The 24,867-nt window shown below is 43.7% G+C and overlaps 1 protein-coding gene across 1 annotated transcript in view; it reads left to right on the top strand.

Moving 5' to 3' along the window:
* Positions 1-24,867, top strand: part of SMIM35 (small integral membrane protein 35) — a 56,072-nt gene that overhangs the window by 17,529 nt on the left and 13,676 nt on the right. Inside the window, exons 2-3 of the mRNA XM_060105266.1 lie at positions 2,492-2,544; positions 4,870-4,929. Of these exons, the coding sequence (XP_059961249.1) occupies positions 2,492-2,544; positions 4,870-4,929 (113 nt within the window). The remainder of the gene's footprint in view (positions 1-2,491; positions 2,545-4,869; positions 4,930-24,867) is intronic.

The raw sequence follows: 24,867 nt of genomic DNA, 5'->3' as shown, positions 1-24,867 counted from the left end.
CCCTCCCCAGACCGAGGCCCCCCGTGCACGTGTCCCAGGCTTCACAGGTGATAGGGCTTCACCTTCGCGTCCTCACCTCCCCACTCCTCACATCATTTCTGTGTGATGGGATGACATTTACTTTGAAAGAGTCCCAGAGTCCTCTCAGGCTCTCACACCTTTACAGGATGGCTGGGGTCTCCCAGAGGTTTCAGTGCCCCACCCCGTGAACTGGGCAGAGGCTGAGCCCAGAACCACCAAGCTGGGACAGACATTGTTGTGGAAGAGCTGCGAGGGCCCCACCTCTCTAGATAAGGATCCTGCCTTGTGAGAGGGGCAGGTGGAGGCCTGGGCCAGGAGAGGGGCCTCACCCCAGCTATGCCAGGGGCTCTGATGACATTTCTGCTCAACTTGTGACTTGCCCTATTTGTCCTATCTTGACCTCTCTCCTGGTTCCCTTTAGTTACCAGAAAAACTTCAGAAGCACACTGCTCTATTTTAGGGACAGGAAAGTGGGGGAGATGCTCTGAACCTGATACCGCCTTCTCAGCAGGACGCCTCCCCCCCATTTCCTCAAAGTTGAGGTCATGGTCTAATTCCAGAGAAGTCTGGCCTGGAGGCAGGACACACTCAGTAACCCAGACTTCGAGTGATGGGTGGACCCAGTCGGGGGCTCTACCAGCTCTCGACTCCCCTACTTGTTTCTGAATTTTCTCCTGTTCTTACAAGTGGGTTTCTGGTTTGGTCCCTATTCCAAGCCCTTGTTCCAGGATTCTGCCCTTAGGCTAACCTGATCCCTGGCACTTGCCTCTCACCTACCTGTTGGGCATGCCATCCTGAGGTCCATCATCCCTCCTTGTACCCAGGCCATGGCTGCCTGCTGGACCCCTGCCCACATCTGCCCCACCTGCCCAGGACCCCCTCCTTGGGTCTATTTCCCACTCTGGTCCCTTCCCCACAAGCCTGGCTCTGGGGTGAATACTGAACCTGAGACTGGGCGGGGAGGAGAGAAACCTCAAAGGAAGGAGGGGTAGACCCAGGAAGGGGGGACAGCAGACCACCCAAGGGCTGCAGGGGGACTTAGCAGCCAAAACGAGCCCAGGAGGGGGCCCCTCTGCTTCAGGGACCTTGCCTTCCTGGCCTCCAACATAACAGCCCCTGTAACAGGGTGGCTGGCCTAGGGAGTGGGTGCCTGAGTTTTTTTTTTTAAACAATTATGAAACACGTTCTAATTCGGGAGGACCAACTCCCAGCTAGGTCACAGGGTCAATAGAGTTTAATCCCCTGCCTGTGGTTACCCTACTCTTGTGGCCAGGTATCAAATTAAAGGCTTAGATCAACTGAAGATGGAAATGTAATGATTTATTTTTAAGCCATTCAGGTTTAATTCCACAAAAATTGTACCACAAAGCAGGTATTGTGGGAATTACTCGGGAAAAGGAAAATAGGGGTGATTTTGGATCTGATACATATTTGACTCACGTTCCACAGGTGGACCCCTTCCATTGGGCCATTGGTTACCATGCATATGGCTTCCACCCTGACCTACTGTAGGCCTTGCCTTTGAGATGCAGATGCTGCAGGACTCTGTGCCTGGGGGCAAGTACAAGTCCGGTGTGAGCCTTTGGCCATGGTGAATGCTCATTACCTTTTCCTGTGTTATTACTAATCATCTTAGTGATAGCATCCCCTCAGACTGCTGGCAGGGAAGGAGGTGGGGAGAGGTTGGTGCCAATCTGATCTAGTACAGTGTGACAGTGTGTGTGCCTGCGCACCACACCTGGCCAGCAAAACACCAACCCTGGAGTGAGCCAACAACCACCTGCATCCTTCCTGCACCTGGGATGCTGAAAAAACTCCTTCGGGCTCTCAGATGAGACCACAGCAACGGCATTGGCTCCAACTCCCAGCTGAGCTCTCCCCACCCCATGGCCACCTCTCTGCGCGTCCATGGTCAGCTCTCTCCCCGCGGTGGCTCGCCTCAAGTTCCCCATCATGCTGCCCCCCCCAGTACTCTCAACAAACGTCCTGACTTCCTATAGCCCAGAGAAGTAGAGAGCCTCAGACAGGGACCCTTATCTTCCTGCCTCTCCTTACTCCTTGCACAACCACAAACGCATCTCTATCCAAACCCTCCCGCTTTCCCTGCAGCTGCAAATGGACGAATGTTCTTCACGCCCTCGCAGCCTTCTGAGCTCCCCTCTCTCCCCCTGAAGAAAGTGAGCACCAGTTAGCAGCTCCTTCTGTGTCTTCGCCGTCTCCCTTTCGACAGCGCGCACCTCTGTCCGAGACTCCCTTCCAGCAAATGCATCTCCCCTGACTCGACATCCTGCTCCATAGCTCTGCTGCCAGGTCGCTTTCCCTCCCCCCACCGCTCAGCCTGGGGAGAATGGCCAACTCCTGTCACCTTCACTTCCCATGGCCGTGCGGCCTTTCTCTTCTGCCCCCTTCTCCACCTGCATTCACTCCACTGCCCGCGGTGGCCTGGCCCCTGCCCGCCTCGTTCCACCAGAACTGCTTTTGCCGAGGTCCCCGATGACCTGTGTGTGGTGACCTCTGGCGACGGTGTGCGACGATCTGCACGGTCTCCTCCCTCGATTGCCCTCCTGCTGGCTGGACCTTCCCTGTCTCCTCTGCCTTGTGTGTCTGCATCCCTCAGGGCTCCCTCTGTGACCCACTCTTTTTCTTGCTTATATTCTCTCCCTGGGGATTTCATCCACTTCCAAGGTTGCACCTATCACCTGGGTGCTGATAGCTCCCAAATTAAGTTTTCTAGTCCAGAGGACTCTCTTAAGCAATAAATCTCTATCTCCATTGCCCAGTGGGCATCTGCTCTGGAGGGTCTGAGAGTACCTGGAACCCAACAGGGCCAAACAGAATTGCCTCCTCCGATGTCCTCATTTTGCTCCGTGGCCACTGCCGTCCACCCCGTTGCCTACAGCAACATCCTAAGAGCCGTCAGGCTGCCTCCTCTTCCTACTTCACCACACCCAGTTGATCACCAAATGCTGCTGACCCTCCCTCCTCAGTATCACCTCCCCGTCTCCCCACTGCCCCTGCCCTCAACCAGGCTCTGTTGTCTCTGGGATGACGCGGCTGCCTAAAGGGCTCCTTGGAGAGTACCTCCCCACATGGTGGCTGCAGTGACCCTCCTGAGGAGCCAGTATCATCATGCCCCTCCTTGATGGAGCAGCAAGGCCCCCACGACCTGCTCTTGGTCACCACTTGACACTCAAAGCCTCTGACTAGCTACACTGAACCCTGAGTGCCCTACGGTCCCTCCTGCCTCTCAGCCCTCAGCTTAGAGCATCTTCTTCCTTCATCACGTCCCCTGCTTGGCCCCTGACTACTAGGGCTTTCTTTACAAAGAAAGTGCAGATGGCACCTCGTCCAGGAACGTGTCTTGGACACCACCCAAAATCAGGGCTCTGTGCTGGGCCCCAGTGCTCTCAGAGCCCCCATGCTCACCTCCCAAAGCACTTACTCCCTGGAATAATCACTAGTAATACTTCAACTCCTCTGTCTTCCCCACCAGAGGTTTAGGCCTGTATCTCTTTTTTTTTTTTTTTTTTTTTTTTTTTGCGGTACGCGGGCCTCTCACTGTTGTGGCCTCTTCCGTTGCGGAGCACGGGCTCCGGACGCTAGGGCTGTATCTCTTATTCCCATATGCTCAGACTGTTTGTCAAAACAGTGGTACATGATTATTGAATAAATAATCAGAGGGCTTCCTAGAAGAGGCAATTGTTAAGTAGTATTTTGTAGGCAGACAGGAAATGGTGTGAAAAGGAGGCTGTGAATGAACTGTATAGAGGAGGAGTATCTAACTCAGATCTTTCAGGAGCTAAGAGACACTGGGAGGAATGACGACAGATGGTCCCCGACTTACAATGGTTCGACTTCATGATGTTTCAACTTTATGATCGTGCAAAAATGATACTCATTCAACAGAAACTTCGAATTGTGAATTTTGATCTTTTCCTGGCTAACGATGGGCTGTACGACTATACTCTCTTGTGATGCTGGGCGGCAGTAGCTCCCACTCAGCCACGTGATCCTGAGGGTAAACAACCGGTACACTCACCACCTTTCTGTACCCAGACAACCAGTGTGTTTTCCACATTCAGTACAGTATTCGATATATTACATGAGATATTCAACACTTTATTTTAAACTAGGCTTTGTGTTAGATGATTCTGCCCAACTGTAAGCTAATGAAAGTGTTCTGAGCACGTTTAAAGTAGGCTAGGCTAAGCTATGTTTGGTAGGTTAGGTGTAGTAAATGGACACCAGCAGAAGGCATGCTCCGTCAAAAGGCATCCCATTCAAGTATGAATGCAACACTGCACAGCTGAACAAAGCACAGTGGTTTGCTGTCCCTGATTCCAGGTGGCAGGGCTGGGGGTGGTGGCAGGACTGTGTGGTCCAGAGTGAGGAAGGCCGTTGGAGTGGAGTAGCTGGTGAGCTCCTTCAGAAGCCAGGAAGTAGGGCATGACTTTGCTATGCCTAGTCTTGCCGTGGGACTGGGTCTCACCGCTCATCCTGGCTCTGGCACGCATCCCAGGTGTCTTGGAGGCCCTTGGAAGCCACAGGCAAGAGTGTCAGACCAGGGCCTCCCTGGTGGCGCAGTGGTTAAGAGTCCGCCTGCCGATGCAGGGGATACGGGTTCGTGCCCCGGTCTGGGAGGATCCCATATGCCGCAGAGCGGCTGGGCCCGTGAGCCATGGCCGCTGGGCCTGCGCATCCGGAGCCTGTGCTCCGCAACGGGAGAGGCCACAACAGTGAGAGGCCCGCATACCGCAAAAAGAAAAAAAAAAAAAAAAAAGAGTGTCAGACCAGAGACACAGGAAGCAGGACGGCCTCCCCTTTTCTTCTCTGAGACCTCCTGGACAGATGTGGAGATCACCATTGCTCAGGGCAACTGGGTCCAGGGTGGGGTCTCTGGAACCCCGGGTGAGATGAGTCCTCATAGCCCCTTACAGGCCAAGGAATTACAGACATTGTAGGACTTGAGCCTCCGCGTGAATAAGACCCTGGTGAACACATTGCTCTTGCGGGTGGGGGGTGTCAAGCATCTGTGCAGGTTGTCCAAGGATTGGGCCCCGCCTGCCGCCTCTAGTTCTTGGGGAAGGTGCTGGTGGCCACTCAGCCACGAGGGGGCGCGCAGGCTCCAGGAATGTTTTCTCAGGGCTCAGCTTCCTGGAGGAGCGGAATAAGGTATCAGGAGGGTTGGCCAGAGGGTGAGACCAATGACTGCAGCTGGGATCTAGGACTGAACTTGACCTTTTAACATCACTCTGTCACTGTCCCCAGCACTAGCGTTATTCATTGATTCATTTATTCAAGAAACATTTGCCCAGCACCTGGGAGGGGCCAGCTCTGAGCTGGTGGGCTCTGGGGACACAAATCAGATAAGCTCGCCTGGACCCTGGAGGAGCACACAGTCTGGGCAGGGAGGCGGACTCTCAAAGCTGAAGTTTCCCCGGAACGGATCTGTGCTGTGACAGAGGGGCGTGCTGAGTGCAGTAGGGGCACCCAGGAAGGAGGGTTGATTTTGTTTGGGACTTGGCGGAAGGCTTCCTACCATTGGTAGTATTTGCTGTGGGTCTGAGCAGTAGTGCAACAGGCTGAAAAGTTAGGGAAAAGGCAGTCCTGGCTGGGGGATGTCCTGAGCCAAGTCATGGAGGCCTGTCCGAGTTGGCTAGACAGGTGGACATCCAGGGGGAGGAAGCTGGCTCGTGGAGGGCGTTGGCTGTCAAGCGGGGAGAGATGGGAGCTTATCTTTGAGGAGAGAAGAGTCCTACTGGGGAGCCAGAGCAGCCCCAGGTTTTGTGGGGGCCTGAAGTTTAAACAGTTTTGGAGGCTTTGTTAAAACAAGAATATAGAAATAAGTACCAGATTAGATAGAGGGGCTTGGAAGGGTCTGTGCAGGTAAGGGGCCTGACACCTAAGCTTATTAGCTTTGTGGAGAAACCTGGCAGCAAACTGCTTCCGCTCTCTCCCTCCTTTCTCCCTTCTGGGGAGCCCTGGACCCCTGAGCAGCTAGTCAAGGCTGGATTCAGGAAACCAGAGTCTGGAGTCTCCTCTGGAGGAAGAGAGGCAGAACTGCTTTGCTGGGGGGAGGCGAGGTGAGTGGATGACTTTTCACATTGAGTCTATGCATATAGTACCCCCAAAATTTTTCCAAGGGGTGCCTTGAATCTGACCACAACTCCTGTTAATGCTTCAAGTCATGCACAGGTGTGGAGGCTTTGCCCGTTGGCCAAATGCTTTCACCTGTGTCATCCTCGACCCATCCCGGTAAGGCAGGTAAACTGTTCCATCCACCAAGGCTCAGGATTGTGCTGAAGAACACCTGGCACGGCTGAACCACCGGCAAGTGGGACTTCATACCCTGCTTCCCGCCGGTGCCCCTCGTTCACTAATATTTAAACCCAAGGTTGCACCATTGGGCCCCTGTACAGGGAACTGATTCACTGTAGAAGTGAAACCACAGATGACTTGGCTGGCTTTGGTAGTTTCCCCTACTTCCTGCATGGGCTCAGATGGTAAGGGCAGGCACAGGTAGGGTGGAGCTGACAGGTTTTTTTTTTTCACCCAGTCTATCTGTGCTGCGGTGAGAGAGGGTTCTCACTTTTACCCCCTTTCTGGGCTGTTGAGAGAGCTCACACCTGGGTAAAACCTCCATCTCAGGCTGTCACCCAGGCAATGGATCTCTGGGACTCAGCGCTGATTTGCATGATCTTCTGAGGGTTCTGAAGCCTGTGTTTAAGGCTCAGCCAGCGCAGGGGGAGGAGAGAGGTGCCTCCTAATTCCAGCAGCTTTAATCAAGCAGTACTGATCATCTGCTGTGTTAGACGCGGTGTTAGCCCCAGCAGGATGGAGCTGAATCAGCCACGCCCCTGTCCCCACGGCTCACTTCAGCATCTACCTGTGCCAGGTATTGACCTGGGTGGGGAGATGCGGAGATAGATGAGCAACTGTGCACCTGGGCAGGGGAAGCTCACAGTCCGATTCAGGGTCTCAGCAGAGAATGGTGAAAAGTATAACATAGTCTGTTCAAAACTGGGAAGGATACGTTCTCTACTTTTGTGCCCCAAGCTGTCTGCTGGGATTTATAGGAAGTAGATGGGATGGGAATGGATTGGGGGAGGTCAGCAGAGCAATTTCCTCCCAACGGTGCACAAAGGATTGGGAGGCTCTGGTCTTGGGGTCGGTACACATCGGGGTGACAAGAGGAAGAGAGAGGTGGGAATCATCCAGGTATTCAGATATTTCTAGATGCTCCAAGGCCAGATCCAGAAAACCCCAAAGCCTTTAAACTTGTAACCATACAAAGCAGCCCTGGTTTATCCTATTTTCTGCAACCTGCATGAATCAGCCTGTGCTTATGATCAGGAAACAAGAGTGGGGAGGGCTGGAGGAGGCTTGGATGAAAAGGAGGCCGTGAGGTAGAAGGACCCTGGCGGTGCTTGGGATGAGTGCTCACCACTGTGTGCATGTCAGCTGTCTCCTCTCCTTCCCCTCCTCCCCTCAAAGGTCTGGCAGAGATCAACAAGAAGAGTCAAAATGTAAAAGCCAACTTGCCCTTGAACTTTCCCACAAATGACAGGAGCCTGGAGGCAGCAAGAGTGGCTGATGGTGGGTGTGGCCGGCTAGGTGCCAGTGCCCTAGCTCACCTGGGCTGGGCATGACTTCTGGTGCATCTGAGCAGAGACCTGGCTTTGTCTGGATAGGGCCCTCAGCACAGCTTCCCATGGCTGACCCTGCAGCACCCCTTTCTTGCAGGCTTTGGAGTTTGGGAGCCTCTGGAGCCACCCCGTGCCTGAGACACTATTTGGGAGAAGGAAGATGCTCTGTGATTCCCCAAAGCTCTTTTCCTCTTACCTCACGTGAGCCTTGCAAGGATGCCATGAGGTGTATACCACTCATTAGCTCTTCATTTCACAGAAGACAGACTTGAAGTTCAGAGTGGTCACCCAAGATTGCACAGCTGGTGTGTGCTAGGACTGGGGCTCCAGTGTAAGGTCTCTCTGAAGGCAAGCCCTGTGCTCCTTCCAGGACTCTTGACTTTATAAACCTCCCCTGCCTGCTCCTCCCAAGGAGCCTGGGCCCCTTGGAATCTTCCAGGCCCCAGAGACCCCACTATAGCATGAGGTGGTTTGAACTCAGTGGCACAGGTCACCCCCCAACAAACTCCCCAGCCCTCCCCCCTCAGCATCTAGTTGGGGAGGTACAGTTTATGTAGAGAAAGTGCTGACAGCAATCCAGGCAGGCATAGTTAGTGAGTAATGTAAATGTATATAGTAGCCACGTTTTTTGATCCTGCTTCCTAGCCACAAACAATTTTGAGCGTTCACGCTGCTATTCATGTATTTACAAATTGTCTTTGTACCTATACTCTAGTGTATACGAACATTATAAAACACGCAGAAAAAAAATATAAATTAAAAATAAGAAAGGGAAAAAACACGCAAGGGAAGTTGAGTGAAATAACACTTTTTTGAGTTAAAAAATGTATTTTTGGTTACAAAAGTGGTGTATTATGATTATTGACCAAACTGTTATGGTTTTTACTTGTTCTTTTTTGCAGCTCTTCAGCCTGAGCTGTAGGCATGAGGTTGTGGGTAAGAAGGAAATATGAGGGGCAGGTTCTCCCTCCCTTGTCCTGGCCCAGGGCCTGTGACATTTTATTCCTTTAGGACATGTTCTTTCCCAGAAGGTGTCTCTTTCTCTTCTGAGATGGCCTGGTGTTTGGCTGTTACTCATATGTTTCATCCAGAGCAGTGTTTCCCCAACAACTTTATGACCTTTGCCTCATCCCCAAACACCTGTACCATTATTAATATTTCACTTAAACCTGTGTCACCTTTTAAAATTAAATACCTCCTTTGACCTTGTCCTAAGCAGTAAAGTCCACAAAATCCAGATTTGATGTGCTAATTCTCCTTCTGAAACCCAGTAAAATAAATGCATAACTATTTAATCAAAAACGGCCCCAGGAACTACTATAATCATCTCCTGTATTACCAGCAGATGCACCCACACTCTGGGGAGCACTGATGTGGAGGGAGGGAGAGAGAGTCCTAGGCCACTTTCCATCTGACCCTGAAAGGTCACCTCCTAAGCGACCATTGACAGGCCTTGAAACACTCAGGGATGCTTTCTCTGTTCCACCCTTCCCAAGACGCAGACACTATCCAGTGAACCTTAGGCAGTAAAACTGGTGCCCTGGGGTGAGGGTGGAGGGCCACAGTGATTCCCAGTTCACAGTAGTCATTTGCTTAACCTGATGTAAAGGGGATCTTTGCCTGGACTCCCCCAAGGTGAGTGACCACAGCTTATACTCCAGACTGGGGGAGGCTGAAATGTTTTATTTGCTTCTCCTGTTCATGGGTCCAGGCTCTTCAAGCAGAGGCCCACCTCTCCCAACCCTCGGTCTCTGGGTAGGAAAGTCAGAGGTCTGGGGTCCCCTGGCTACAGATATGCTACAAATGCCTCCCCCTAGATGGCATCCTGGCTTTACTGGGACACCACTGAGACTCCATTCAGGAAGAGCCAGGGGATGAGAGTTGAGCTTCTGGGTGTCATGTCAGGAAGGCCCTACAATGCCAACCTCAGCAGCCCAGTTCGCGGCCAGGGCTCAGTCTTTGTGTGTTCTCTCTGCCTCTGTCTCTTTCTCTCTGATGTCAGACACCTATGGGATCATTTTTCCCCAGATCATTGTGTTAGGAGTGGGGGCTGACTCTCAGAAGTCAATTTACCCCCAAGGCTCACTTATTAGAAACGAGGCTGACTTCTAGTTTTCTCATTGACTTTATCTTGTTCAGGGAAGTACTAAAACTAAGTATTCTTGGGACTGGTATCTACCAAGAAATCTAAAGTGTTTATTTATCTTAAACTCTTACTCAAAACAACACATTTCCAAACCTAAACATCTCTGTGTCTGACCTTAAGTGTATTCAATGTGACTTTCACCTTCTTCCTCTTCAATGTGAGATAACCGGAACTATTTTCTTCGGGAAACTCCCTATACTGACTGTCCTATCATAGACCTTTACAGACCCGCCCCTCCGATCTTTTTTTTTTTTTTGAATTTTATTTTATTTATTTTTTGTACAACAGATTCTTATTAGTTATCTATTTTATACATATCAGTGTATATATGTCAATCCCAATCTCCCAATTCATCCCCCCACCACCACTTTCCCCCCTTGGTGTCCATACATTTGTTCTCTACATCTGTGTCTCTATTTCTGCCCTGCAAACCAGTTCATCTGTACCATTTTTCTAGGTTCCACGTGTATGTATTAATATACGATATTTGTTTTTCTCTTTCTGACTTACTTCACTCTGTAGGACAGTCTCTAGATCCAAGTACATCTCTACAAATGGCCCAATTTCATTCCTTTTTATGGCTGAGTAATATTCCATTGTGTATATGTACCACATCTTCTTTATCCATTCGTCTGTCAATGGGTATTTAGGTTGCTTCCATGACCTGGCTATTGTAAATAGTGCTGCAATGAACATTGGGGTGCATGTGTCTTTTTGAATTATGGTTTTCTCAGGGTATATGCCCAGTAGTGGGATTGCTGTGTCATATGGTAATTATATTTTTATTTTTTTAAGGAACCTCCATACTGTTCTCCCTAGTGGCTGTATCAACTTACATTCCCACCAACAGTGCAAGAGGGTTCCCTTTTCTCCACACCTTCTGCAGCATTTGTTGTTTGTAGATTTTCTGATGATGCCTATTCTAACTGGTGTGAGGTGATAACTTATTGTAGTTTTGATTTGCATTTCTCTAATAATTGGTGATGTTGAGCAGCTTTTCATGTGCTTCTTGGCCATCTGTATGTCTTCTTTGGAGAAATGTCTATCTAGGTCTTCTGCCCATATTTTGATTGCACCCCTCTGATCTTTAAACCTAAATGGTGGCAGCCTGCCTTCAAGAGAATCCCCTGGGGGAGCTTATTGAAAATTACAGATTCCCTAAAATATGGCACAAATAAACCTATCTACAAAACAGAAACAGGCTCATAGACATAGAGAACAGACTTGTGGTTGCTAAGAGGGATGGGGGAAGGAGAGGGATGGACTGGGAGTTTAGGGTTGGTAGATGCAAACTGTTACATTTAGAATGGATAAACAACAAGCTCCTAATGTATAGCACGGGGAACTATAATGAATATCCTGTGATAAACCATAATGGAATAGAATATAAAAAATGAATGTCTGTATGTGTATAACTGAGTCACTTTGCTGTACAGCAGAGATTGGCACAGCATTGTAAATCAACTACACTTCAATAAAAAATAATTAGAAAAAGATCAAACTCAAAAAAAAGAAAAAAAAAAAGAAAATTACAGATTCCTGGGCTCCCCGTCTGCAGAGTCGGATTGGACAGGTCTGGAGTAGCTCCATTCTTTGAAAGATCCTTAGGGGACTCTGAAGCATTTGGGAACACCTGCTCTACACCTGCCCTGACTTGTCTAAATCATGGGGGGATCTTGGCTCCGTCTCAAGCTGAGGTCCAGGATACACAGGGATGTGTTGAGGCCCAGGGCTGCGTAGGCAGAGAACCACCTGACATTAGACTGCATTTCTGCATAGGCAGGAACCAGCACTTAGAATTTCTTGAGCCCTCCCCCTGGTTTTTCATAAACCTACCATTGGTATCAAAGATGATGCTTATCTTCCTGTGTGCTTGAAGGGAGACCACATATCTATCGAATTTAAAAGTGGTATCTGATCATGTGATATCACTTAAAGAGAAAGGGGCCCAACACTCAGCCCCATTGTATGTCATGGGAGATTGTGATCTCTCAGGAGACCATTTCTGCCCACCATCATTCTTGCGTTAGCATTCAAAAGTAGACTTCTGAGCAACTTCAGTAGGTGGAGATCTGTGTGGGGTCACGTGGCTTGGTGCCTAGCTGATTTCTGTCCTGATGGTCACAGACAGTAGTTAGATCGATGCAAAGCTGCCAACACTCTAATGCTGTTCTAAAAATTTTCATCTTCAGAGAATGAAAGTAATTTATGGAATGTCTGCTATGTGTCAGGAACCATACTACACCCCTCTTTTCACACACATCTCACTTTTTCTTCACAATAACTGCGCAAAGTTAATATTTTTATCTCCATTTTGACAAAGGTGAGGATTAAAACTTGATCTTGCCCAAAGTAACAATATTTCACCCTCCAGATGGCTTGACTTCAAGTCTCATTCCATGATCTCATACCACTAAAGCCAGTTTTCTGGTGCCCAAGAGTTAGGAAGATCTGCCTGAAATCCTCTGTCAGCTCATTCATGAAATTTGATTGAAAGAAAGGGAAAAGTGAGGTTAAAATTTGGCGGGGGGAGGACAGTAAGCAAACCAATGTGTCTAGTTTTTTTTTTTTTTTTTAATTGAGAATTTACTTTTTAGAGAAGTTTTACATTTACAGCAAAGTTGAAGGGAAGGTACAGAAATTTCCCATATATCCCCTGACCCCACACATGCAAAGCCTTTCTCATTTTATCAACATCACCCACCAGAGAGGGACATTTATTATAACTGATGAACTTATGTTGACACATCAATATCACCCGAGGTCCACAGTGTACATTAGGGCTCATTTTGGATGGTGTACATTCTATGGTTTTCGACAGATGTATAATGACATGTATCCAATAGTATGGTATCATACAGCTATTTTCACTGCCCTAAAAATGCTCTGTGTTCCACCTATTCATTCCTTCCCAACTCCTGTGTCTAGTTTTAAAAAAAGAGGTACTTGTTCTTTTATTGTTACTATGCAATTGGTTAGTTTTCTTTAGTAATATTTTTATTACACAAATATTCCTGTTGCAAAAAATTAAAATGGTATGAAATTTATGATATCTGTTCTTGACTTACAAAAATGGCAGTTTTATATGGTTCAATCTAATACTAATGTAAAACTGGAAAGTCTGTTTTTACTCCTATCACTACCTCACTCTCACACAATTTGGGACACACAGTCGATTTTAGAACATTTTCATCACCTCCCCCCAGAAAAACCCTTTCCTTTAGCTGTAAACCCTCTTCCCTTCTACCTCCTACCCCAAAGCAAACAATAAACTACTTTCTGTTTTTATAGATTTTCCTATTCAAGACTTTCATATGAATGGAATCAAATAATATGAGGACTTTTGTGACTGGCTTCTTTCACTTAGCATAAAGTTTTCGTGGTTCATCCAAGTTGTAGCATGTATCGTACTTTATTCTTTTTTATGGCCAAATAACATTCCATTGTATGGATATACCACATTTTGTTTATCCATTTGTCTGTTGATTGATGTTTGGGTTTTTCTACTTTTCAGCTAGTATGAGTGACGCTGCTAGAAACATTCATGTATGAGTTTTTGTGTGGGTTAATGTTTTCATTTCTTTTGGGTGTATATCTAGGAGTGGAATTGCCGGATCATGTGGTACACAAAGTTTGAGGAACTGCCAGATATTTTCCAAAGCAGCTGCACCATTTTACATTCCCACCAGCACTATATGAGGGTTCTGATTTCTCTACATTCTCATCAACACTTAATATCTGACTTTTGGAATCTAGCCATCCTAGTGGATTTGAAGTGGTATTTCATTGTGGTTTTGGTTTGCATTTCCCTAATGACCAATGACGTTGTGAGTATCTTTTCATGTGCTTATTGGCCATGTATATATCTTCCTTATAGAAATATCTATTCAAAAGACACAGATGTAGAGAATGGACTTGAGGACATGGGGAGGTGGAAGGGTAAGCTGGGATGAAGTGAGAGAGTGGCATGGACATATATACACTACCAAATGTAAAATAGATAGCTAGTGGGAAGCAGCCGCATAGCACAGGGAGATCAGCTCTGTGCTTTGTGACCACCTAGAGGGGTGGGATAGGGAGGGTGGGAGGGAGATGCAAGAGGGAAGGGATATGGGGATGTATGTATACGTATAGCTGATTCACTTTGTTATACAGCAGAAACTAACACACCATTGTAAAGCAATTATACTCCAATAAAGATGTTAAGAAAAAGAAATATCTATTCAGATCCTTTGCTCATTTAAAAAAAATTTATTATTAGGTTATAAGAGTTATTATCAGGTACATAATTTGCAAATATTTTCTCCCATTCTGTGTGGGGTATCTTTCACTTTATTGATGGTGTCTTTTGAAACACCAAAATTTTAAATTTTAATGAAGTTCAATTTATCTATTTTTCTTTCATTACTTATGCTTTTGGTGTCTTATCTAAGAATTATTTGCCAAATGCAAGGTAGTAAAGATTTACCTTTATATTTTGTTCTAAGAGTTTTACAGTTTTAGCTCTTATGCTTAGGTCTTTGACTCATTTGAGTTAACTTTTGTATATGGTGTTAGGTAAGGGTCCAACTTCATTCTTTTTTTTTTTTTTTTTTTTTTTTTTGCGGTATGTGGGCCTCTCACTGTTGTGGCCTCTCCCGTTGCGGAGCACAGGCTCCAGACGCGCAGGCTCAGCGGCCATGGCTCACGGGCCCAGCATCTCCGCGGCATGTGGGATCCTCCCAGACCGGGGCACGAACCCGTGTCCCCTGCATCGGCAGGCGGACTCTCAACCACTGCGACACCAGGGAAGCCCCCAGCTTCATTCTTTTGCATGTGACTATCCAGTTGTCTCAGCACCATTTATTTATTTATTTATTTATTTTGCGGTACGCGGGCCTCTCACTGTTGTGGCCTCTCCCGTTGCGGAGCACAGGCTCTGGATGCGCAGGCTCAGCGGCCATGGCTCACAGGCCCAGCCGCTCTGTGGCGTGTGGGATCTTCCCAGCCTGGGGCACGAACCCGTGTCCCCTGCATTGGCAGGCGGACTCTCAACCACTGCGCCACCAGGGAAGTCCCAGCACCATTTATTGAAAAGACAATTCTTTCTCCGTTGAATAGTTTTGGTATTTTTGTAAAAAAAAAAAAATTCAACTGATTATAGATGGATGGGTTTATTCTTGGATTCTCAATTCTATTCCACTGATCTATGTGTTTATCCTTGTGTAGGACCACACTGTCTTGATTACCGTTGGTTTGTAGTAAGTTTTAAAATTGGAAGGTGTGAGTCCTCCTAGTTTTCTCTTTATTTTTCAGGACTGTTTTAACTACTCTAAGTCCCTGGCAATTCTATGTGAATTTTAGAATCAGCTCATCAATATCTATAAGGAGGTCTCTGAGATTCTGATTGGGATGCATTGAACCTGAAGATCAATTGGGGGAATACTGCCATTTTAACAATGTTAAGTCTTCTGATCCATAAACAAGGAGTGTTTTCCCATCTATTTAGATCTTCTTTATTCTTTTCCAACAGTGACTTGTAATATTCAGAGTATAAATTTCACACTAATTTTGTTAAATTAATTTCTAAGCATTTTATTCTTTTTTTTTTTTTTTTTTTTTTTTTTTTGCGGTATGGACCCAGCTGCTCTGCGGCATGTGGGATCTTCCCGGACCGGGGCACGAACCCATGTCCCCTACACTGGCAGGCGGACTCTCAACCACTGAGCCACCAGGGAAAGCCCAGCATTTTATTCTTTTTGATGCTATTGTGAACTAATATTTTCTTAATTTCATTTTTGGATTGTTCATTTCAAGTGTATGAAAAGACAACAGTCTTGTATATTGAGCTTCTATCCTGCAATCTTGCTGAACTTGTTTATTAGTTCTAATAAACAAGTGGATTTCTTAGGGTTTTTTTAATGTATCAGATATAATCTGTGAGTAGAATAGTTTCATTTCTTCCCTTCCAATGTGGATGCCATTTATTTCTTTTTATTGCCTTAACTTCCTTGGCTAGAACCTCCAGTACAATGTTGAATAGAAGTGGCAAGAATGGACATCTTTTTCTTGTTGCTGATCTTAGGAGGAAATCATCCAGTCTTTTTTATCATTAAGTCTGATATTAGCTGTGGGTTTCTCATAAAGGCCTTTTATCAAGTTTGAGGAAGTTCCCTTTTATTCCTAGTTTGTTCAGTGTTTTTATCATGAAAGGGTGTTGGATTTTGTCAAGTGCCTTTTCTGCATCTATTGAGATGATCATGTGATTTTTGTTTTTTATTCTTTTGATATGATGTTTTATATTAATTGATTTTCAGATGTTGAAACAACTTTGGATTTCTGGGATGAATCCCATATGGACATCGAGTATAATTTTTTTAATATGTTGCTGGAGTAGGTTTGCTAGTATTTTTTAGAGGATTTTTGTGTTTGTTTTCATAAGAGACATTTGCTTATAATTTTCTTTTCTTGTGATGTCTTTTTCTGCTTTTGGTATTAGGGTAATACTGGCCCAATAAAATGAGTTGGGAAGTATTCCCTTCTCTTTTATTTTTTGGGAGAGTTTATGGAGAATTGGTATTAATTCTTTTTTAAATGGTTGGTAGAATTCAGTAGTCAAGCTGTCTGGGCTTGGGTTTTTCTTTGTGGGTAGATTTTTGATTACTAATTAAATCTCTTTACTTGTTACACTTACTCAGATAATCTGTTTCTTCTTGAGTCAGTTTTAGAAGTTTGTGTCTTTCTAGGAATTTGTCCATTTTATCTAAGTTATACAGTTTGTTGGTGTACAGTTGTTCACAGTATTCCTTTATAATCTTTTTTAATTTTTGAAAGGTTGGTAGTAATGTCCCCTCATTCATCTCTGATTCTGGTTATTTGAGTGTTTTCTTTCTTTTTTTTTTCTTGATCAATCTAGCTAAAGGTTTGTCAGTTTTGTTGATCTTTTCAAAGAACCAACTTCTGTTTTCCTTTATGTTCTCTATTGTTTTTCTATTTGCTGTTCATTAATATCCACTCTAATCTTTACTATTTCCTTTCTTCTGCTTGCTCTAGGTTTAGTTTGTCCTCCTTTTACCAGTGTCTTATGGTGGAAGGTTTGGCTATTGATTTGAAATATTTCTTCTTTCTTAAAGCATGCATTTACAACTATAAATTTCCCTCTAATCACTACTTTAGCTACAACTATTTTACAGAAGGTATAACTAAATTGCATCTCCCATAGACAGCATATAGTTGGGCCATGTTGTTCTTTTTAATCCAGTCTGATAATCTTTGCTTTTTTATTTGATTGTTTAATCCATTTACATTTAAGGCCATTATTGCTATGGTGGATTTATATCTGACATTTTACTTTCTTTTTTCTATATGACCCATGTCATCTTTTGTTCCCCTAGTCCTCTTTTACTGCTTTCTTTTGCATTAAGTTGATATTTTCTAATGTAGCATTTTAATTCCTTTAATATTTTTTTACATTTTTTTTCTTTTTAGTGGTTGCTCTAGGGTTTACATATATATCTTAGCTTATCAGAATTAGCTTCAGATTTATATACTAGCTTAATTCCAGTGATGTATAGAAATATTACTTCTATATAGCTCTATTACCTGCTTTTGTATATTGTTGTTATATATATCTCTTAATGTTACACACCCAACAAAACACTGTTATACTTATTACTTTACTAACTGCAGTTATTTCCTTAGCCCAAAAGAGCTTTGTTCCTACCCACTTCCTTTATGTTGTTATTTACATTTGTATATGTTATAGGCCCAACATTACATTATCTACATATTATTTGTACAGTTTCTTTTTAATCGGTTATAAGAAGGAAGGAAAGAAATACTCATACTTTAAAAAATAATTACATAATTACCTTTACTGGTACACAGTTACCTTTGTGTGTGTGTGTGTATGTGTGTGTGTACTCAAGTGATAATGTGGGATTATTTGCTTTCAGCCTGAAGAATATACTTTAGTATTTCTTTAAAGGTGGGACTGCTAGCAACAAATTCTCTTAGCTTTTTTTTTTTTTTTCTGGGAAAGTCTTTATTGCACCTTCATTTTTGCAAGATAGCTTTGCTGAATATAGGATTCTTGGTTGACAGTTTTTTGTTTTTAAATTTGAGCAATTTGAATATGTTATTCCACTGCTTCTGGCCTACATTGTTTGTGCTAAGAAGCTAGCTGCTAATCTTACTGGGATTCCTTGTAAGCAATGAGCTGTTTTTCTCTTGATGCTCTCAAGACTTTTTCCTTGTCTTTTTTTCTCCCCCCACCCCTGGCATGTTTTACTATGATGTGTGTTTGTGGATCTCTTTGTGATCTTATCTGGAGTTCATTAAACTTCTTGGATGTGTAGGTTACTTTTTCATAAATTTGGGAAGTTTTCTGCCACTATATTTTGGAATATTTTCTCTGGTCTTTTCTCTCTCTCCTCTCATTCTGGTACTCTGATTACATGTATGTTTGTGCACTTTATAGTGTCTCACAATTCTCTGGACCTAATTCACTTCTCTTCAATTTTTTTTCCTCTCTGTTTTTTTGGCTTGTATAATATCTATTGGTCTAGTGATTCAAGTTCTTTAATTCTTTATTCTGCCAGTTCAAATCTACTTTTGAGCCCTTCTAGAGAATGTTTTATCTCACTTATTGTATTTTGAAACTCCCAAATTTCAATTTGTTTTTAAAAATAATTTCTATTGCTTTATTGATGTTCTTTATTTGATGTGACACTGTTATCATACCTTTCTTTACTTCTTTAGCATGCTTTCCTTTAGTACTCTGAACATGCTTATAATGACTATTTTGAAGTCTTCTTCTGTTAAATCCATAATCTAGCTGCTCTCCCAGGCAGTTCATTTTGCCTGCTTTTTTTTTTTTTTTCTGGTATATGGTTTACATTTTCCTATTTCTTTTCTTGCCTCTTATGTTTATTTTGTTGAAAACTTGACGTTTTAGAGGATATATTTTGGCAATTCCTAGTCCTTCCCCTTCCAGATTTGTTGTTATTTCTTGTTTATTTTTTTGTGATTTGCTGGATTGTTTTAGTGGAGTGTATTTCACTCCACCAGTATTCGGCCTCTGATGCTGCTCCTCAGGGAGACATAATAGCTTTGAGTATGCCCACAGCCCCTTGGATGACAGTGCTATTTATAGGGCTCTCTTTCTTGCTTATCTTGACTATACCCAGCTGTTAAGTTTCACTAATTGCTTGCTGGTTGCTCTAATGTTTTCAACAGTGCTCTGGGGTGCAAATTGCTCTATAAGTGAATCTGATCAAATTGTGACTCCTTTGAAGGAATGGTTTTTGAAGTATGTGTTTGAGATTTGTTCTGACCCCAGTGGGTTCCTCTCAGCTGTTTTATTCCCTTATCTGTCTTATAAACTATCCAGTGTATAGTCTGGGCTATAGCTTCATTAAATCCATGAATATCCCTCTATTTGCTTTTCTCCACAATCTCCACTGTCTTGAGAGCAAACATTAGGTTTGAACTTTTCCATGCTGTTTTGCAAAGAAAGTCAGTTCCTTTGGGAAGACATGGTGAGCTATTTGTTTTATGGACTGCTTTCCCCCTAGGAAAAATCTCTGAAGCTCTGGAGGTGGGGATGGGAACAATGACAAATCTCTCTTTGAGTGACAATGCTCTAGGAGCTGAGCAATCAGTAGGCCTGAGATCCTCTTGGCTTGCCTCTCCTTTGTGAAACCACTGCCTCATGAGCTAAGTCAAGGGTAAGCGGGGACCCAATATTCTCAGCATGCCCTAACCCAAGGTAGAGCCTCCATCTCATGAGAGGGGAGTGGAAGAGAGAGACCCCGATTCTCAACTGTACTCCCCTGGAACTTAGCTTTAGCAACAGTAGCTGGGGACAGTATGAGAAATGCTGAAGTCCTGTTCTTCCTGGGAAAAAAGCCCTCTAGCTGATTACTGTGGGGAGAGGGAGACCTGTGTTCTTGGAAGCAGAAGCCTGGAGTGGAGTTTCTGCCTTGATGTGCTGAGTGAAAGGAGGGAGGCCATGGTCTTGGTTCAAATACCACACATTCTTGCTTTCCTTACCAAATTTTTGTAGATGTTCCTGAATAGATGTTTCTTCATTTGCTAAACAGCAATTAAACACTTAGAACCATTTATAGAGTTTTAAATTATGTTTTTTTTTCAAAATATTTTTCACAAGCTTCAGTGGGAGTGGGTCCTTAGATCCCCTCATGCTTTCATGCTAGAATTTTACCTCTCTGGCTCCTTTATTCTTGAGCCACCTTAAAGAGGCTGCTGTGGCGCTCCTGGACTGAGACAATAAAATCCTGTTTTGGTCCAATCTTGTTTCTTAATTAACTAATTATAAGCCTCATACAATATCCTTTCCACCAAAGCTACCTATTCAGATGACTGGATGTTTAGATTGCTTATTCAATGTGTTGCTTGGCAAAGATAATTATTGCCCAAGTTCTCTTGCCTCCCAGCTGGTCAACCCAGGTGAGTGGTTTTTAGAAAGAGCACATTTGGTCATAATATTATACCGCTTAAATGCTTGAGTGGTTTTCCATTGTTCTTACAATAAAGTCCAAAAGTCCTCAACATGGACTACAAGACCCCATTTATCTCTTTCACTTCTTCTCATGCCTCTCTCACTCTGTGCCCCACTTCCTACTCCACCCCTCCCCTCTGCCTCACACCAACATATTCTCTAGTCTCACTCTAGTCTTTCAAATTTTTATTGTGCATATAACATGCTCTCTCCTATTTCAGGCCTTTTGTACATGTTGTTCTCTTTGCCTTAAATGCTGTTCTTCTTCCTAATTCAGATCTTGCTTAAATGTCACCTCCTCTGGGAAGCCTTCCCTAACCTCTCATAATAGTTCAGATCCTCCTATTCTTAAGGTACTCTGACACCTTGTACTTCTTCATACAATGTGTGTTTTTGATCAGCTGATTACTAGGATGATTATCTGTTTAGCATACCCCTCCCCATAGAACATGAGCTCATGAAGGCAGGGCTCCTGTCTGCCTTGACCACTCTGTGCCCAGTGTTTAGCAGAGGACCTGACACAGAGTAGGGACTCCATAAATACTTGTTGAGTATGGGAACAAATGCTCTCTTGAGCATGGAATTCCAGGGTTGTGAGGGGCGTGCGGAGGCTCTACTTAGAGCTGATATGGAACTAGAGGAAAAGTTGTAAATTTCAGAAGACAACTCCTCACCGCTCATATTTATAGCTACAACCTGGTGTTAGTAACGGGCAGCTCGATGGACACATATTCCAAGGGAATATTTACTAACAGCTCCATCCTTGGGCTAATGCTGTGATAAGATGGCTGGCTCCTGAATCTTCTTAAGATTCTTGTGATGAATATCATGGCACATATAGAAAACAGCCATTTCCCTTTTACTTTTATCCTTGACATTGTGGACCGTGAGTCTGGTTTTTCGGTTTTTTTTTTTTTTTTTTTTGCGGTACGCGGGCCTCTCACTGTTGTGGCCTCTCCCGTTGCGGAGCACAGGCTCTGGATGCACAGGCCCAGCGGCCATGGCTCATGGGCCCAGCCGCTCCACGGCATGTGGGATCCTCCCGGACCGGGGCACAAACCGGTGTCCCCTGCATCGGCAGGTGGACTCTCAACCACTGCGCCACCACGGAAGCCCCCGTGAGTCTGTTTTAATCCGTATTTAGAACTGTGAGATTGAGAAAGCCGTTATTTTTTTAAAAGTAACCAACAGCAACAGCAACAATTACTATGGTTAATACTTATTAAATGCTGTCTTTGTGGTAGACACATATTATTTCCAAAAAAATCTATAATAATTTCAGACAGTAGGTAATTTTATTTTTATTTCACAGATAAATAAACTGACTTTTAGAGGGATTAAGTCCCTTGCTCAAGGACACATTGTAAGTAAATGGTAAAGCTGAGATTCAAACTCATGTGTGTTTGGCACCAGCACCCAAACTCTTAATTTCCGTTCTGTATTGCCAAGCGATTCTAGAATTCTGCAAGGGATTTCTTGCTTTCAGACAGTCTTCTGAAACTTCATGTAAACTTTCCTCTGAGGTGCCTTTTGAAACTTTCATATTTAAGTGCCTTGAGAGAAGGAGGCTTCTCTCTTCATCTGTTATCAAGAGATCACTGAAAACTAAAATCTGTCTTAACCATTCCATGTGTGAGTAAATGTGAGTCTTGCTCCAGACTTTCTTGATTTTACAAGGACATTATCAGGAAGTCAAAACAACAGTGACAATAACAACAATATGAGAAGCCCCTTGACTGTGTTAATAAGGCAGCACATAAAGGAATATGGAAGAAAACACACAGGAGTTTATCAAGTCTAAATCCTATTTAAACTTATTACCTCCAAAATCGTTGGAAAATGCTTGTCAAAGGTCTTAGAACCAAACAGGAGAGTAGATTTTAAAACATATCCCACGGGGTGAGGTTTATGTGAGTGAAGTAATGAAAGCACGGACCTAAATTAATAAACAAGAAGCTTCTTTTCTCAGCAACATGGTCCTGAGATAACTGCCTTGAAGTCTGTGTGTTCTAGAATCCTTGCAGTATAATTGGATAGCTAAGACATGGAAGCAGCCTAAATATCCATCAGCAGATGAATGGATAAAGAAGATGTGGAAGGTATACACAATGGAATACTACTCAGCCATAAAAAAGAATGAAATAATGCCATTTGCAGCAACATGGATGGACCTAGGGATTGTCATAATAAGTGACGTAAGTCAGAGAAAGACAAATACCGTATGATGTCACTTATATGTGAAATCTGAAATTTGACACAAATGAACTTATTTATGGAACAGAGACAGACTCACAGACATAGAAAACAAACTTACAGTTACCAGAGGGGAAAGCGGTCAGGGGAGGGATAAATTAGGAGTTTGGGATTAGCAGATACAAACTACTATATATAAGGTAGATAAAACAAGGCCCTACTGGGCTTCCCTGGTGGTGCAGTGGTTGAGAGTCCGCCTGCCGGTGCAGGGGACGCGGGTTCGTGCCCCGGTCCGGGAAGATCCCACATGCCGCGGAGCGGCTGGGCCCGTGAGCCATGGCTGCTGAGCCTGCGCGTCCAGAGCCTGTGCTCCGCAACGGGAGAGGCCGCAACAGTGAGAGGCCCGCATACCACAAAAACAACAACAACAACAACAAAACAAGGTCCTACTGTATAGCACAGGGAACTATATTCAATATCCTATAGTAAACCATAATGGAAAGAATATGAAAAAGAATGTATATATATATGTATAACTGAATCACTTTGCTGTATACCAGAAACTAACACAACATTGTAAATAAGCTATACTTCAATAAAAAATAAATAGAATTCCTGCTAATTGGTAGCCAAGGACAATTCCTCATATAGATCTTTAAGTTAAAAAGCCTCAATTAAATAAAACATCAGGTAAAGACTTTCTGCCACCAAAATTATTCAAAATGACTTAATTGATGATATCTGATACTTGTTAAATTTTTACCCTAGGTATAAACAGAAAAATAAATTTTATAACGTGTGCATGCAAATGTTTAACATTATATATTATTTATTAATTTTTGATTGTGTAAGAATATAAAGAAAAACGAAAATGGTACATAATCTCACTTTCCAGAAAACTCCTGTTGTTTTTTTAAAAAACTAGACTGGGACTTCCCTGGTGGCGCAGTGGTTAAGAATCCGCCTGCCAATGCAGGGGACACAGGTTTGAGCCCTGGACTGGGAAGATCCCACATGCCGCGGAGCAACTAAGCCCGTGTGCCACAACTGTTGAGCCTGAGCTCTGGAGCCCGTGAGCCACGACTACTGAAGCCCACGTGCCTAGAGCCCGTGCTCTGCAACAAGAGAAATCACCGCAATGAGAAGCCTGCGCACCGCAACGAAGAGTAGCCCCCGCTCACCACAACTAGAGAAAGCCCGCGGGCAGCAACGAAGACCCAATGCAGCCAAAAATAAATAAATAAACTTAAAAAAAACCCCGATACTAATATATGTACATGGTAATAAAATCTAAACCATGCAGGAAGATATAAAATGAAAAATAAAAGCTCCTTTCCACCACCACCTTCTCCCAGATCATCACAAAATCTTTCTTCTAAATCTATCCAGAAAAATTATATAAATGCATATAATGAAATATATATTCTTTTGAAAAGTATACCAAAAAAGACATTATACTGTATCCATTTAAACTTTGCTTTTTTGTTTTCAAAATGTCTTGAGATTTTGTAAATCAGTAAATAGAGACCAGCCACATGTAAAAAATTATCAAATTTTATTTTGAAATTTAAAGTTTACAGAAAAGTTAGAAATATATTTTTTAAAAAGTAAACCAAAACTTTTTCTCCCTAAATAATTTGAGAGTAAGTTATTGACCTAATGCCCTATCACACTTGAATACTCTAGAGTCTGTTCCCTATAAAGACATTTCCCTACATAACCATGATACAACGATCAAAATCAGAAAATTAAATCAATACATTATTTCCATCTAATCCTTAGATTATTCAAGTTTTGTCAGTTGCCCCCATAATGGCTTTTATAGCAAAAGAATCCAATCCAGAATCACAGGTTTCATTTAGTTCTCAGGTCTTTCTAGTCTGCTTCCGTCTGGAACATTTCCTCAATCTTCTCTTGATTTTTATGACTTTTACACTGGAAGATTGCAGGCCAGCTATTGCGTAAAATGCCATCAATTGGGGTTTGTATGATGTCTCCGCACTCTGAGGCTTGGGTTCTACATCTTTGGCAATAATGTCACAGAAGTGACGTTGTGCGCTTCATATTGCATCCTAGCAGAAGGCACACCGTTTGTGTTTGTCTCATCTTGATGATGTTCACTTTGATCACTTGATTATTGTGGTGTTTGCCAGGCTTCCCCTCTGTAAAGTTACTCTTCTTTCTCTTTATAATTAAAAGGTATTTTGTGGGGAGGGACTTTGAAACCATATAAATATGCCATTAGGCACTAAACTTTTTAAAAAATTTATTTTATCAAAGTATAGTTGATTTTCAATGTTGTGTTAATTTCTGCTGTACAGCAAAGTGATTCAGTTATACACACATACATACATACATAT

This window comes from Mesoplodon densirostris, chromosome 7 (assembly GCF_025265405.1).
Source record: "Mesoplodon densirostris isolate mMesDen1 chromosome 7, mMesDen1 primary haplotype, whole genome shotgun sequence".
Lineage (NCBI taxonomy): Eukaryota > Metazoa > Chordata > Mammalia > Artiodactyla > Ziphiidae > Mesoplodon > Mesoplodon densirostris.
The sequence above is the reverse complement of the archived record's forward strand: the minus strand, read 5'-3'. Positions and strand labels throughout refer to the sequence as shown.